The 16,253-nt window shown below is 44.6% G+C and overlaps 2 protein-coding genes across 2 annotated transcripts in view; both read left to right on the forward strand.

Moving 5' to 3' along the window:
* The window catches only part of LOC111956086 (ubiquitin-conjugating enzyme E2 E1-like), a 114,127-nt gene that overhangs the window by 11,860 nt on the left and 86,014 nt on the right, over positions 1-16,253 (forward strand). The window lies entirely within an intron of this gene.
* LOC111955896 (ubiquitin-conjugating enzyme E2 E2-like) overlaps positions 822-16,253 on the forward strand; it is a gene marked incomplete at its 3' end in the record, with an annotated part of 48,961 nt that continues 33,529 nt past the window's right edge. The window contains exons 1-2 of the mRNA XM_023976261.2: positions 822-1,041; positions 4,663-4,713. Coding sequence (XP_023832029.2) covers positions 845-1,041; positions 4,663-4,713 — 248 coding nt within the window. The remainder of the gene's footprint in view (positions 1,042-4,662; positions 4,714-16,253) is intronic.

Raw genomic sequence — 16,253 nt, forward strand, 5'->3', positions numbered from 1 at the left:
GTATTACAGTTATACAGCCCCTTGCAGAAACAAGTATTTTCCCACTGCCTGTAAGGAATAGTAGGGCACAATGATTTACCCACAGTCTCCTCTCATCATGAACCAGATAGTTTATAATCAATACAAGCGCACACAGAGGAGAGGAAGGGATCTGCTGTCGTTTGTTCTACTCTTCCTTCCCTCGCTCGCTCCGTGAGGTGTGGTGCCTTCCTGTCAGCACTCCTCTGTGTGTGTGTGTGTGTGTGTGTGTGNGTTCATGACCAACGTGTGTGTGGGGTAGCTTCACTTTGCATTGATTGAAGATCTGCTGTCTGTCATCATGCTCTTTCTGGAATGTGGTGCTCATTTCAGCAACCATCTGCTCCTTTACAGTAGCTCTACACACACAAACACACACACACTGCACACAACCCCCATTTACTCAAACAACTACTTCTCATTCTGTGAATGTTTAAAATGCACAGCTTCACCTTGAGGGCTCATATGGTATGTTGGGAAATTACATTTCCTCAATGCGACCTTGTAGAAGGAGCTTTGATTATAGAGGCTGTAGTGTGAGCTGGTCCATGAGGACATGGAACCAGCCTGCCTTACTATAATGACCTTTAAAAGACCTGAGAGCTGGAAGAAGAACAGTGTTTCATTCTGTTGACTCTAGCTGGCTGGCTGGCTCTGGTGGTTTGGTTTTTAATACCGTACTTCTATCAGAATAGCTAATGACTGAAGGACAACCACAGAACCAATAGTATTCTCACCTTCGACTGCTGTAGCTTTAGGCAGGTGTGTAGGAAAAGTCAAGGGTTTGGGGTTATCTGTGTGTCTGTGTGTGTCCCCCAGAGCCAGGATGTCCAGTGAGGTGCAGCCCAGCTCAAGGCAGGACGACAGTCCCAACACCAGTGGGGGCAGCTGGGACGTGGAGCAGAGAGAGGTGGCCCCTCCGGTTCAGGAGCAGGCTCAGGAGAGGGATCAGACAACGCCCAAGAAGAAAGAGGCCAAGATATCCAGCAAGACTGCTGCCAAGCTCTCCACCAGCGCCAAGAGGTAGATCTGCAATTCTCTCTATTCTATTCTGTTCAGGTAGATTGTGTAATGAAGTGTCCTTGACGGTCTTGGTCATATACAATATGCATGTAGTGCATTTATGGTTTTTGTGGAATTTCTTTGGAATACAGCTCAAGCTCAACAATGGACTATCCAATATACTGAATGTACAACACATTAAGAACACCTGCTCTTTCCATGACAGACTGACCAGGTGAAAGCTATGATCCCTTATTGAAGTCACTTGTTAAATCCACATCTATCAGTGTAGATGAAGGGGAGGAGACGGGTTAAAGAAGGATTTGAGACATGGATTGTGTATGTGTGCCATTCAGAGGGTGAATGGGCAAGACAAACTATTTAAGTGCCTTTTGAATGGAGTATGGTATTAGGTGCCAGGCGCACCGGTTTGTGTCAAAAACTGTAACGCTGCTGGGTTTTTCACGCTCAACAGTTTACCATGTGTATCAAGAATGGTCCACCACCCAAAGGACATCCAGCTAACTTGACACAATTGTGGGAAGCATTGGAGTCAACACGGGCCAGCATCCATGTAGAATATTTTCAACACCTTGTAGAGTCCATGCCCTGAAGAATTGAGGCTGTGCTGAGGGCAAAACTGACTCTAGGAAGTTGTTCCATTCCGAGCCACGAATGTCATACGCAGTATAATACGGAGATTATATTGACTCAGATGCACCTTGAAGCAGTGGGTTTATTATAACCATCAATGGGTTATGAAATGCAATGGTCTGAGGGACATTAGAGAAAAACAAACAAAGTGATTGTGTCAGAGAGAGAGCCCATGGATGAGTGACCGTGAGAGAGGGAGGCCTGCATGTTCTGTAATTGGTCCATTTCCCCCTGGATTCCCTCGTTCATTCCCTCGTTTATTCTTCCCTCCATTTGCTCTTAACAACCTGCCGCCTTACCACGTAAAATGTGCCACCTCATGAGAAAATACTGTAGATAAAATTAGAGCGTCTTGTGCATTCAAGCCTGGGAACGACTTACTCCCTAACCAGTGATTGTATTACAGTTATACAGCCCCTTGCAGAAACAAGTATTTTCCCACTGCCTGTAAGGAATAGTAGGGCACAATGATTTACCCACAGTCTCCTCTCATCATGAACCAGATAGTTTATAATCAATACAAGCGCACACAGAGGAGAGGAAGGGATCTGCTGTCGTTTGTTCTACTCTTCCTTCCCTCGCTCGCTCCGTGAGGTGTGGTGCCTTCCTGTCAGCACTCCTCTGTGTGTGTGTGTGTGTGTGTGTGTGTGCGCGCGCGTGAATGTGTGCACTCCTCTGTGGCGTGGCATTTGGAGAGGACCGAGGGAATGAGCCGACAGGGATGACAGGTGAAATGAACAAAAGGACCACCTGAGGTTCTCTCCCGCTCTGAGCGGTGGTGCTGGTGAGCGGTGGGGTGTCATTTCTACTGATGTTGTGACACTTCCCTGTCTCCTGATGTTGGAAGGCTGCTTGTCGTTGTCCTCCGCCATGGCTACAGCTGACTGTTTGTATTGCTCATCTAACAGATAGTGTCAACAGTTGTTGTGAACATTGTGAATAGATGATTTAGGGCCAGGGGCTGTATGTATGAAGTGTCTCAGACTAGGATTTAGATCGGCACTCCTACTCTGAGACACTTAATACATTCGGAACCAGGATTATATCTCAATCTGTAGGGTTATGATTATTCATTTGGTTCCGTTCCACTGTTCTGACCAGCAAAATTAAGTTCTGAACCGGTTCAAACCCCAAAAAAGTAACGGTTTATATTGTTCCTTTCTGTTCCTTTTTAAACCTCTGAAATCTATTTTCTTTAACATTTAGCTCAACATTAAATTACTTCACCAATCAGTGCAGATAGAGCTGCTTGCTATGGAGCGGGCAAGCTATAACTAGTTACATGCATTGGACAGACATGTGTAGGGCCCGAAATGCAACTTAAATGTTGTGGGTGGTGAGAGAGCGAGAGAGGGTGGAGGAGGAGGCTTGAAGTGCTGGGCATCTTGTTATGACATGCATCATCTTTATTAGGCCCACAGAATTATACCGAGGAGGAGCGGCTTCTATGAAGGAACTTTGAAATGTCTTTGAACCTCAGAGAGGTGGCTTAACGTTGCACCAGAACTAGCTAGCTAACAAGCTTGTGTGTGTGTGAGGTGTTATCAGAATTTAAATAAAAACGTACCTTTTTATAGTTAGTAAATCCAATGTGAAACGTTATAACTATAGTATCCTTAACTAACATTGAACAAGTTAATTCATTCTTCTCTAATGAAAAAAATCTCTCCCTAATTATTGAATTTCTACATCAGTAAACTACAGTAGCCTATGCTTTGGATGGGGAGGGGCATGTAACCTACACACGCTTTGTTGTGTTTTCTGGGGGGGGGGGGCAGGAAATAAGACCCCTGAACGTAAAATAACATTATTAACCTTTTCCCATGCCTTTTAAAATAACCGTTCTGTTTCGGGAACAGTATAGATCACTTTCGTTCCTGGTTCTGGTTCTGTCCCTATAAAAATGTTGTTTGTTTTTAGGTTATGTTCCCTGAACCAGTTCCAACCCCTTGGAGAGTAGCTCGTTGTCAGTATTGGCTCCGTGTGAGTGGAATATTGCAGCCTTAATGGACGGTGAAGTAACTGATTGTAAAAAAAAAAAAAAAAACTGCACCTGCCTGTTGGGATTCTCAGAGCAAATCATTGGCATAGTTATGTAATGAGCAGTGCTGTGTACGGCAGTGAAACATGACCCCTGCCCTGATCCCGTCGACTCACTATACTAAACCACTGTTTATTTATGTATTCTTCCATAAATACTTCCAACAGGGAGGGAGAGACTAAATCAAAATGTTTAGTTCACCCCGAGTCATTAAAATCCTTATCTCAATCGGTCTCATGTATTTGTCCAGAAAGCAGATATGACTCTTTTACACAGCAAGGCCTGTCTGACCTCAATGTCAATTTACACAGGCCCATGAAACTAGGTGAGGAATTCAACAGTGCGTCCCTATGTTGATATAGCCTGACGAGACGTATTCCTGTATTCAATCACAATTCTAGGAGCTCATTAGGACATCAATGACTTATTCAGTGTGTACACTTACAGATTGATTTTACTGGCAGACTTTATATAACACACTAGCTAGTCTGGTGTGTGTGTGTGTCTGCATGTGTATAGCATTACACAGCCTCAATTCGTCAGGGCATGGACTACAGGGTGTCACAAGCACTCCACAGGGATACTGGCCCATGTTGACTCCAATGCTTCCTACGGTTTGTGTCAAGAACTGTCACAAACCGGCACCCTACTACCATACCCCATTCAAAAGGCACTTAAATCTTTTGTCTTTCCCATTCACCCTCTGAATGGCACACATACAGCATCCATGTCTCTATTGTCTCAAGGCTTAAAACTCCTTCTTTAACCTGTCTCCTCCCCTTCCTCTACACTGAAGTGGATTTAACAGGTGACATCAATATGGGATCATAGCTTTCACCTGGATTCACCTGGTCAGTCTGTCATGAAAGAGCAGTTGTTCTTAATGTTTTGTACACTCAGTATATGATCTGTGTTCCACCACATGTATGTTCCATCTCTTTCCCCAGGATTCAGAAGGAGCTCGCTGAGATAACCTTGGACCCGCCACCTAACTGCAGGTAGGAGCTTGTTGATGGTCTGTTTTATGACGCTCTGTGCGTGTGTGAGAGCCTGTTCCGCCTGTTTTATGGCGGTCTGTGCGTGTGTGTGAGCATGTTCCGCCTGTTTTATGTGTCTGTGACACCTGAAGCACTCTGTCAGTCTGTGCTGTGCATGGCATAGAAGGAAAGGGGATTGTGAAGGGCCTGTGCTGTGTTGGCTGAGTCACTCAGGTGAATGGTATACAGATAGAAACCTTATTGTAGTACTGCCTGCATTTACAATGTGGTTTTTCTGTCTGTTAGAATGCTTTTCCTTCACTCTGCAGTCCAACTCATCCCAAACCATCTCAATTGGGTTGAGGTCAGGTGATTGTGGAGGCCAGGTCATCTGACGCAGCACTTCATCACTCTCCTTCTTGGTCAAATAGCCCTTACACAGCCTGGAGGTGTGTTGGGTCATTGTCCTGTTGAAAAACAATTGATAGTCCTACTAAGCGCAAACCAGATGGGACGGCGTATTGCTGCAGAATGCTGTGGTAGCCATGCTGGTTAAGTGTGCCTTGAATTCTAAATAAATCAGACAGTGTCACCAGCAAAGCACCATCACACCTCCATGCTTCACGGTGGGAACCACACATGCTGAGATCATCCGTTCACCTACGCTGCGTCTCACAAAGACATAGCGGTTGGAACCAAAAATCTCAAATTTGGACTCATCAGACCAAAGGACAGATTTCCACCGGTAAATGTCCATTGCTCGTGTTTCTTGGCACAAGCAAGTCTCTTCTTCTTATTGGTGTCCTTTAGTAGTGGTTTCTTTGCAGCAATTCGATCATGAAGGCCTGATTCACGAGGTCACCTCTGAACAGTTGATGTTGAGATGTGTCTGTTACTTGAACTCTGTGAAGCATTTATTTGGGCTGCAATTTCTGAGGCTGATAACTCTAATGAACTTATCCTCTGCAGCAGAGGTAACTCTGGTTCTTCCTTTCCTGTGGCGGTCCTCATGAGAGCTAGTTTCATCATAGCGCTTGATGGTTTTTGCAACTGCACTTGAAGAAACTTTAAAAGCTCTTGAAATTTTTTGCATTGACCTTAATGTCTTAAAGTAATGATGGACTGTCGTTACTCTTTGCTTATTTGAGCTACTCTTGCCATAATATGGACTTGGTCTTTTACCAAATAGGGCTATCATCTGTATACTCCCCCTACTTTGTCACAACACAATTGATTGGCACAAACTTCCACTATTTAACTTTTAACAAGACACACCTGTTAATTGAAATGCATTCCAGGTGACTACCTGATGAAGCTGGTTGAGAGAATGCCAAGAGTGTGCAAAGCTGTCAAGGCAAAGGTTGGCTACTTTGAAGAATCTCAAATATAAAATATATTTTGATTTGTTTAACACTTTTTTTGGTTACTACATGATTCCATATGTGTTATTTCATAGTTTTGATGTCTTCACTATTATTCTACAATGTAGAAAATAGTCAAAATAAAGAAAAACCCTTGAATGAGTAGGTGTGTCCAAACTTTTGACTGGTGCTGTGTATAGTGTACCTATCAGAGCTGTCTGAGTTGTGAGTCACAGCAAGAGTAGAAAGAGAAGTGATTGGCCAGTGTGTTCACTACTAGGATCAATCTAGTAATGTTGCTTGCTCGCTGCTGTATTTGCTCCGACTCCCGCGGCTGGGAAAGGCACTCTTTCACCATTTTCAATGCACACACACACTGGCTAAGCAATTCTAGTTTATTTTACACTAAGTCATAGTGGTAGGGGGCACGATGCTAAAACTCACGCCTGTCAATCAAGGGTTTCTGTGTGTTTTCATTGTGTGGGTCTTTGGCAAGTCAGCGTTTGTTGTCGGAGAGACTGATGCCTTGGGGAAGTTGTGTGTGTGTGTGTGTGTGTAAGAGAGGGAGAGAAGTGTTTGTATGAGCTGAGAAAGGTGAAGGTATGGGTGATTGAGAGAAAATAAACTTCATGACTGAAAACACTCCCGTCACGGTTTTAAAACTATTTCCCCCTCGTTAGAGTGTGTTTGTTGTACCTCTCTTAGCGTGACCTCAGCTATGGATCATACCAATGAAGCATGCTATTGTATTCACTGACAAAGGGAGAGGGGGGAAATAGATTTCATGGGGAGACATTTGTATTGAAAATGACATTTGTATGAAAATAGGTTATTTGAAGGATGTCCATTCTGAAAGCAGTTTCATGACGAATGGATTCACTTCGGCATCAGGCAGCGGCAATTTCGTCACCTCAGAGAGGTGTGTGTGAGAGAGATATGAGTGAAGAATTGGCCACAGACTGCTGGAGTATCTTTCAGTACAGTGCACTGTGAGGAAGAGCTCTCACACAATTGAATTGTAGATTTCTGTATTGAATCCCTTTCGGGTGTTTTGTTCATTCTTACAGAAACAGGCCCAAGCTCCCCTCCAAGTCTTCTATAAACCCATGTGGGGTTTTCTAGTGTTTGGTTTGTAAAACTCGACACAACAATATAACATTTCAACATGTACTGTGAGATAAAAGCAATGTGTGATTTTAATATTTTTCATACTTTTGGCCATGTAGTGTATGTGGACACCTGCTCGTAGAACTTCCCATTCCAAAATCATGGGGATTAATAAGGAGTTGGTCCCCCTTTTGCTGCTATAACAGCCTCCACTCTTCTGGGAAGGCTTTCCATTAGATGTTGGAACATTGCTGCGGGGACTTGCTTCCATTCAGCCACAAGAGCATTAGTGAGGCCGGGCACAGTCGGTGTTCCAATTCATCCGAGGTGTTTGATGGGGTTGCGGTCAGGGCTCTGTACAGGCCCAGTCAAGTTCTTTGACATTGATCTCGACAAACCATTTCTGTATGGACCTCGTATTGTGCACGGAAGCATTGTCATGCTGAAACAGGAAAAGGCCTTCCCCAAACTGTTGCCACAAAGTTGGAAGCACAGAATTGTCTAGAATGTCATTGTATGCTGTAGCATTAAGATTTCCCTTCACTGGAATTAAGGGGCCTAGCCCGACCCAAGAAAAACAGCCCCAGACCATTATTCCTCCTCCATCAAACTTTACAGTTGGCACTATGCATTCGGGCAGGTAGCGTTCTCCTGGCATCCGCCAAACCCAGATTCGTCCGTCGGACTGCCAGATGGTGACGTGTGATTCAACACTCCAGAGAACGCATTTCCACTGCTCCAGAGTCCAATGGCGGCGAACTTTACACCACTCCAGCCGACGCTTGGCATTGCGCATGGTGATCTCAGGCTTGTGTGCGGCTGCTCGGCCATGGAAACCCATTTCGTGAAGCTTCTATCGAACAGTTCTTGTGCTGGCAGTTTGGAACCCGGTAGTGAGTGTTGCAACAGAGGATGGATCATTTTTACGCGCTTCAGCACTCGGCGGTTCCGTTCTGTGAGCTTGTGTGGCTTACCAGTTCACGGCGGCGCCATTGTTGCTCACGTTTCTACTTCACTTTAACAGCACTTATAGTTGAGCGGGGCAGCTCTAGCAGGGAAGAAATTTGACCAACTGGCTTGTTGGAACGGTGGCATCTTATGACGGTGCCATGTTTAAAGTCACTGAGCTCTTCACTACGGGCCATTCTTTTTCTATGGAGATTGCATAGCTGTGTGCTTGATTTTATACACCTGTCAGCAACTGGTGTGGCTGAAATAGCCGAATCCACTCATTTTAAGAGGTGTCCACATACCTTTTTAGTGTATATGGATGCAATACACCATAAGGATAATTTGTGGTAGCCTACACAACACATTAGAAGCAATGGAGGCTCCTCGGAGGAGGACAATGTCCCTAAGTGAATTTCATAAAAATAGAAATGGTGAAACATTAAAGAAGTTACTGTTATCAGATAAAACTATACTAAATATATTCACGTCACCAAATAATTTATTAAAACACACTGTTTTGAAATGAAGGTCCAGAGTAGCCTTAACAACACTCTGTAGGGTAGCACCATGGTGTAGCTGGAGGACAGCTAGCTTCCGTCCTCCTCTGGGTACATTAACTTCAATACAAAACCTTGGAGGCTCATTGTTCTCACCCTCTTCCATAGACTTACACAGTAATTATGACAGGTTGGAGGACATCCTGCGGAAGTTATCAGAGCTCTTGCAGCATGAACTGACATGTTGTCCACCCAATCAGGGTCAGAGAATGAATATAGTACTGAAGGCATAAGTTACAGCTTGCCAGCACTGCAGTGCAAAAAATGTGGTGAGTAGTTGACTCAAGGAGAGAGAAAGACAATAGTTGAAGAGTTTTGAACAAATTTAATTATTTTAAAGCGGAAGCGAGAAACTATATTTTATTCCCTTTCACTTAGCTAGTGAATACATCTAGCTAGTTAAGCCTATTCAAACACCGGGCTAAAACAGAGAGGGATGCTATGTTAGCTAGCTGGCTATGGCTATCCAACACTGGAACTCTTCCAAGTCAAGGTAAGCTTTTGATTTTATTAATTTATTGCCACCGGGGCCCAGCGGTGTAACTGCTTGCTGACTGTACACTGTACTGCATGATTGTAGCGGGTTTACTAACGCGTTAGTTCTAGTAGCTATGTTGACTATGCCGTTAGCTAATATGGTGACAATGATGTAGGCTGTGTTTAGCGGTTATGATATTAAGGTTTGGTTTGGAAAGGTTTTTTCGTCTGGTCACAGACAGCTGATGTGTTGTGCACTGAAGTCCACAAGCGAAGGGTAAAGGTGAGAGGAGGAGAGTGCATAGATTCGAGAAGGGAATTATACAAACAGCATGATCATTTTTGCTCGTTGTATGTGGCTGCTATGATAGTGAACTGTGTTTGCGTGTGATCAGGGTTGTATTCATTTCACCGATTATGTTGAAAAATGTTTGTTAAACAAAACAAACGGAACGAAACGGGGATAAACATACCTGAATTTATCCAATAGAACCTCTTGTTTGCAACTGCTGGACTAATAATTACATTGTAGATCAGCTAGATTTAGGCAAGAGTGTGCAAGGCGGTATTGAATGTGTCACTGTCACCTTGATTCCTCAATTCTCTTGACTTGTGCACCTAGTTACATTGTAAACTTTCATTCATAGGTTAGGTTGTAGCAACCTCATCATGGGTATAGGGAAAATTAGAGTATCGTGTATTAGCCTAAACCTATTGATGTTACATTTGAATGGAATGTGAATGACAGTCATCCAATATTCTGTAATAGAAATAAGGCCAAGCTCCTAAAAAAAAAAAATGGTCCTCATCCCAAATGTCACCAACCGCCACTGATTCAAAGATACGAGGCTAATTCCCCTCTTGGTTTGTACTGCGTTCCTTTTATAGTGCAACAGCTAGAAGCATCCACCATCTGTTTATCAAAGGCTGTGTGTTCTGCCTGTCCTCACCTACGTTACTAATTGATGTGACAACAGTATTAATACTCACTGTAAAGGAGGACAGGAAGTGTGAGAGGCATCATATGTGAGGAGTGGACACTGATGCTCGTTAGATTCTCTTTATTTTTTCTCCATAATTTCTTCTCCTTCTGCAGCGAACCACTTCTGTACACAACTTTCTCTTCCTCCCCCTCTCGGTCTGTTTGTCATCCCTATTTTAAAGAGAGGAGAGGGAGTCGTGATATTTCCCCCTTGAGAAAACAAAACATTCTAACTTTCAACGAAACGTGTCTCATTTTAAAGAACGTATTTGGCAATTAGCCTTGTCCAATACAGGACTAAGATTGAATCGTACTACACCGGCACCGATGCTCGCCGGATGTGTCAGGGCTTGGAAACTATTAGACTACAAAGGGAAGCACAGCTGCGAGCTGCCCAGTGACACGAGCCTACCAGACAAGCTAAATTACTTCTATGCTCACTTCGAGGCAAGTAACAGTGAAGCATGCATGAGGGCATCAGCTGTTCTGGATGACTGTGTGATCACGCTCTCCGTAGCCAATGTGAGTAAGACCTTTTAAACATGTCAACATTCACAAGGCTGCAGGGCCAGACGGATTACCAGGAAGTGTACTCCGAGTATGCACTGACCAACTTGCAAGTGTCTTCACTGACATTTTCAACCTGTCCCTGCCGGAGTCTACCAGCATGTTTCAAGCAGACCACCATAATCCCTGTGCGCAAGAACACTAAGGTAACCTTCCTAAATGACTACCGACCTGTAGCACTCATGTCTGTAGCCATGAAGTGCTTTGAAAGGCTGGTCATGGCTCACATCAACACCATTATCCCAGAAACCCGAGAACCACTCCAATTTACGTATTGCCCCAACAGATCTACAGATGATGCAATCTCTATTGCACTCCAAACTGCCACCAGGACAAAAGCAACACCTACGTGAGAATGCTATTCATTGACTACAGCTCAGCGTTCAACACCATAGTGCCCTCAAAGCTCATCACTAAGTTAAGGACCCTGGGACTAAACACCTCCCTCTGCAACTGGATCCTGGACTTCCTGACGGGCCGCCCCCAGGTGGTAAGGGTAGGTAACAACACATCCGCCACGCTGATTTAACACGGAGGACCTCAGGGGTGTGTGCTCAGTACCCTCCTGTACTCCGTTCACTCATGACCGCATTGCCAGGTACGACTCCAACACCATCATTAAGTTTGCCAATGACACAACAGTGGTAGGCCTGATCAACAACAACAATGAGACAGCCTATAGGGAGGAGGTCGGAGACCTGGCCGTGTGATGCCAGAACAACAACCTCTCCCTCAACGTGATCAAGACAAAGGAGATGATTGTGGACTACAGGAAATGGAGGACCGAGCTCGCCCCTATTCTCATCGACGGGGCTGTAGTGGAGCAGGTTGAGCGCTTCAAGTTCCTTGGTGTCCACATCACCAACAAACTATCATAGTCCAAACACACTAAGACAGTCGTGAGGAGGGCACGACAAAGCCTATTCCTCATCATGAGACTGAAAAGATTTGGCATGGGTCCTCATCCTCAAAGGTTCTACAGCTGCACCATCGAGAGAATCCTGACTGGTTGCATCACTGCCTGGTATGGCAATTGCTCAGCCTCCGACCGCAAGGCACTACAAAGGGTAGTGCGTACGGCCCAGTACATCACTGGGGCCAAGCTTCCTGCCATCCAGGACTTCTATACCAGGCGGTGTCAGAGGAAGGCCCTAAAATTTGTCAAAGACTCCAGCCACCCTAGTCATAGTCTGTTCTCTCTGCTACCGCACGGCAAGTGGTACCGGAGCGCCAAGTCTACGTCCAAATGGCTTCTTAACAGCTTCTACCCCCAATCCATAAGACTCCTGAACAGCTAATCAAAGGGATACCCAGACCCCTCTTTTACGCTGCTGCTACTCTCTGTTTTATTATCTATGCATAGTCACTTTTAACTCTACCTACATGTACATATGACCTCATACCTCAACTAACCGGTGCCCCCGCACATTGACTCTGTACCAGTACCCCCTGTATATAGCCTCGTTATTGTTTTTTTACTGCTTCTGTTAATTTATTTTTTTACTTTCTATTTTTTARTTAACTTCTTAAAGCATTGTTAGTTAAGTGCTTGTAATTCACTGTAAGATCTACACCTGTTGTATTTGGCGCATGTGACAAATAAAATGAGATTTGATATGTTAAAGGAAGCAAGCCAAGCAGGCAGGACGTGGATGATATTATGGGATGTTATGGGGATATTTTCTCTTGTTTAATTAAGTTTGTCACCCGAGCAGAGAGTAATTAATTGAATGTGACAAGCGCTCTGCAAGTCTATGTAAATACCCCCTGTGTGTGTGTGTGTTAATTACCATTTCCTTTCATGGTGGTCCTGGCAGTGTTTTGATAAGAATCCCCCTTAACAATGTGGATCCCCTGGAGGATTGCCCTCTCTCTCTCTCTCTCTCTCCCTCCATCCATAATCCCAGGAACATTGTGTGTTGTTCCAGAGTAATCAATTCTAAATGAACACTAGTGGTAAGTGATGAAGTGGAATAGAAAGTATTGAGGCATACCGTAACCGAGAACTACAGAAGGAGAAAATATCTCATTCCACACTGATTTTCAGGGTGGTGGTAGTGTGTGATTGACTAATACATGCCTCAAATTCCTTTGCAGTGTAATTGACTTACAGCAGTCTCCCGGTTTCAGACATAATCAGATATGAGCATTCAGATGGGAATGTTATCATCTTGTTGATGATAATATACACTGAAGGTACAAAACATAAGGAACACCTTCCTAATATTGTGTTGCACCCCCTTTTGCCCTCAGAACAGCCCTAAGTTGACTAGGCATTCCACATGTTGGCCCATGTTGACTCCATTGCTTCCCACAGTTGTGTCAAGTTGGCTGGATGTCCTTTGGGTGGTGGACCATTCTTGATACACACGGGAAACTTGAGCGTGAACAACACAGGAACGTTGCAGTTCTTGACACAATCAAACCGTTGCGCCTGGCACATACTATCATACCCCGTTCAAAGGCACATCTTTTGTCTCGCCCATTCACCTTCTGAATGGCGCACACACACAACCCATGTCTCAAGGCTTAAAAAAAATCATTATTTAACCGTTTCCTCCCCTTCATTTACACTCATTGAAGTGGATTTACATTAATAAGAGATCATAGCTGAACCTACCAGGGTACAATGAACCTATGAACCTACCAAGTCCAACCCCAAATACGTAAACACAGGCACCCTCATAGATATCATCCTAACCAACCTGCCCTCCAAATACACCTCTGCTGTTTTCAACCAAGATCTCAGCGATCACTGCCTCATTGCCTGCATCCGTAATGGGTATGCGGTCAAACGACCGCCCACCATCACTGTCAAATGCTCCCTAAAACACTTCAGCGAGTAGGCCTTTCTAATCGACCTGGCCGTGGTATCCTGGAATAATATTGACCTCATCCCGTCAGTAGAGGATGCCTGGTTATTCTTTTAAAAGTGCCTTCCTCACCATCTTAAATAAGCATGCTCCATTCAAAAAATMTTGAACCAGGAACAGATATAGCCCTTGGTTCACTCCAGACCTGACTGCCCTTGACCAGCACAAAAACAAGTTCTGGGACACTGTAAAGTCCATGCAGAATAAGAGCACCTCCTCCCAGCTGCCCACTGCACTGAGGCTAGGAAACACTGTCACCACCGATAAATCTACTATAATTGAGAATTTCAATAAACGGCTAGCCATGCTTTCCACCTGGCTACCCCCCACAGCAACTCACCCAAGCCTCTCCCATTTCTCCTTCACCCAAATCCAGATAGCTGATGTTCTGAAAGAGCTGCAACATTGTTGCAACCCCTATTACTAGCCTGTTCAATGTCTTTCGTATCGTCAGAGATTCCTAAAAAATTGGAACGCTGCCATGATGATCCCCTTCTTCAAAGGGGGAGACACTCTAGACCCAAACTGCTACAGATCTATATCTATCCTACCCTGCCTTTCTAAGGTCTTCGAAAGTCAAGTAAACAAACTGATTACCGACCATTTCGAATCCCACCGTACCTTCTCCGCTATGCAATCTGGTTTCCGAGCTGGTCATGGGTGCACCTCAGCCACGCTCAAGGTCCTAAACGATATCATAACCGTCATCGATAAGAGACATTACTGTGCAGCCGTATTCATCGACCTGGCCAAGGTTTTCGACTCTGTCAATCCCCACATTCTTATCGGCAGACTAAACAGTCTTGGTTTCTCAAATGACTGCCTCGCCTGGTTCACCAACTACTTCTCTGATAGAGTTCAGTGTGTCAAATCGGAGGGCCTGTTGTCTGGACCTCTGGCAGTCTCTATGGGGGTGCCACAGGGTTCATTCCTCGGGCCGACTCTCTTCTCTGTATACATCAATGATGTTGCTCTTGCTGCTGGTGAGTCTCTGATCCACCTCTACGCAGACAACACCATTCTGTAACACTGTGTTAACTAACCTCCAGACGAGCTTCYATGCCATACAACTCTCCTTCCGTTGCCTCCAACTGCTCTTAAATGCGAGTAACACTAAATGCATGCTCTTCAACCGATCGCTGTCCGCACCTGCCCGCCCGTCCAGCATCACTACTCTGGACGGTTCTGACTTAGAATATGTGGACAACTACAAATACCTAGGTGTCTGGTTAGACTATCAACTCTCTTTCCAGACTCACATTAAGCATCTCCAATCCAAAATTAAATCTAGAATTGGCTTCCTATTTCGCAACAAAGCATCCTTCACTCATGCTGCCAAACATATCCTCGTAAAACTGACTATCCTCGACTTCGGCCATGTCATTTACAAAATAGCCTCTCTACACTCTACTCAACAAATTGGATGCAGTCTATCACAGTGCCATCCGTTATGTCGCCAAAGCCCCATATACTACCCACCATTGCAACCTGTATGCTCTCGTTGGCTGGCCCTCACTACATATTCATCGCCAAACCTACTGGCTCCAGGTCATCTACAAGTCTCTGCTAGGTAAAGCCCCACCTTCTCAGCTTACTGGTCACCATAGCAGCACCTACCCGTAGCATGCGCTCCAGCAGGTATATCTCACTAGTCACACCCAAAGCCAATTCCTACTTTTGCTGCCTTTCCTTCCAGTTCTCTGCTGCCAATGACTGGAACGAACTGCAAAAATCACTGACGCTGGAGACTCATATCTCACTTGCTTTAAGCACCAGCTGTCAGAGCATCTCACAGATCACTGCACCTGTATATAGCCCATCTGTAAATATAGCCCATCCAACTACCTCATCCCCATACTGTATTTATTTATTTTGGTCCTTTGCACCCCAGTATCTCTACTTGCACATTCATCTTCTGCACATCTACCATTCCAGTGTTTAATTGGTATATTGTAATTACTTCGCCACTATGGCCTATTTATTYCCTTTCCTCCCTTATCTTACCTCATTTGCACACACTGTATATAGATTTTCTTCTACTGTATTATTGACTGTATGTTTGTTTATTCCATGTGTAACTCTGTATTGTTGTATGTGTCGAACTGCTTTGCTTTATTCTTGGCCAGGTCGCAGTTGTATATGAGAACTTGTTCTCAACTAGCCTACCTGGTTAAATAAATAAATAGATTTCACCTGGTCAGTCTGTCATGGAAAGAGCAGGTGTTCCTAATGTTTTGTACACTCAGTGTAGATAGAAGATGATAATAATACATCTTGTAGATTTAGTGTAGATGACGGTGATGCAGAAGGCTGGAAATGGCTGGGTTTTCTTTTTCAGAGATACGTCTACGTCAGGTCTTTGCTTCAGGGTGGAAACATAGTCATTAAAGCACAGTGGAGGGAGGGAGCATACATCAGTGTGCAGAGTCTCTAACCCTTTTCTGTGCTTTTTCAGAGACACACAGATTCATACATAACATGGATAGAGGCTGCTGTGGAGCCCTCCCATTTCTGAGTCTGGTTGCGGTGAGGTGGAGGTCCCCTGTTTCTGAGACTGAGTGAGGTAAATGGATTCCTCCTGTTTCTGGGTAAGAGCGAGGTGGAGGTCACTTGGTTTCTGCGTGAGAGCGAGGTGGAGGTCACTTGGTTTCTGCGTGAGAGCGAGGTGGAGGTCACTTGGTTTCTG

The sequence above is a fragment of the Salvelinus sp. IW2-2015 genome, linkage group LG31 (assembly GCF_002910315.2).
Source record: "Salvelinus sp. IW2-2015 linkage group LG31, ASM291031v2, whole genome shotgun sequence".
NCBI classification, from domain to species: Eukaryota; Metazoa; Chordata; class Actinopteri; order Salmoniformes; family Salmonidae; genus Salvelinus; species Salvelinus sp. IW2-2015.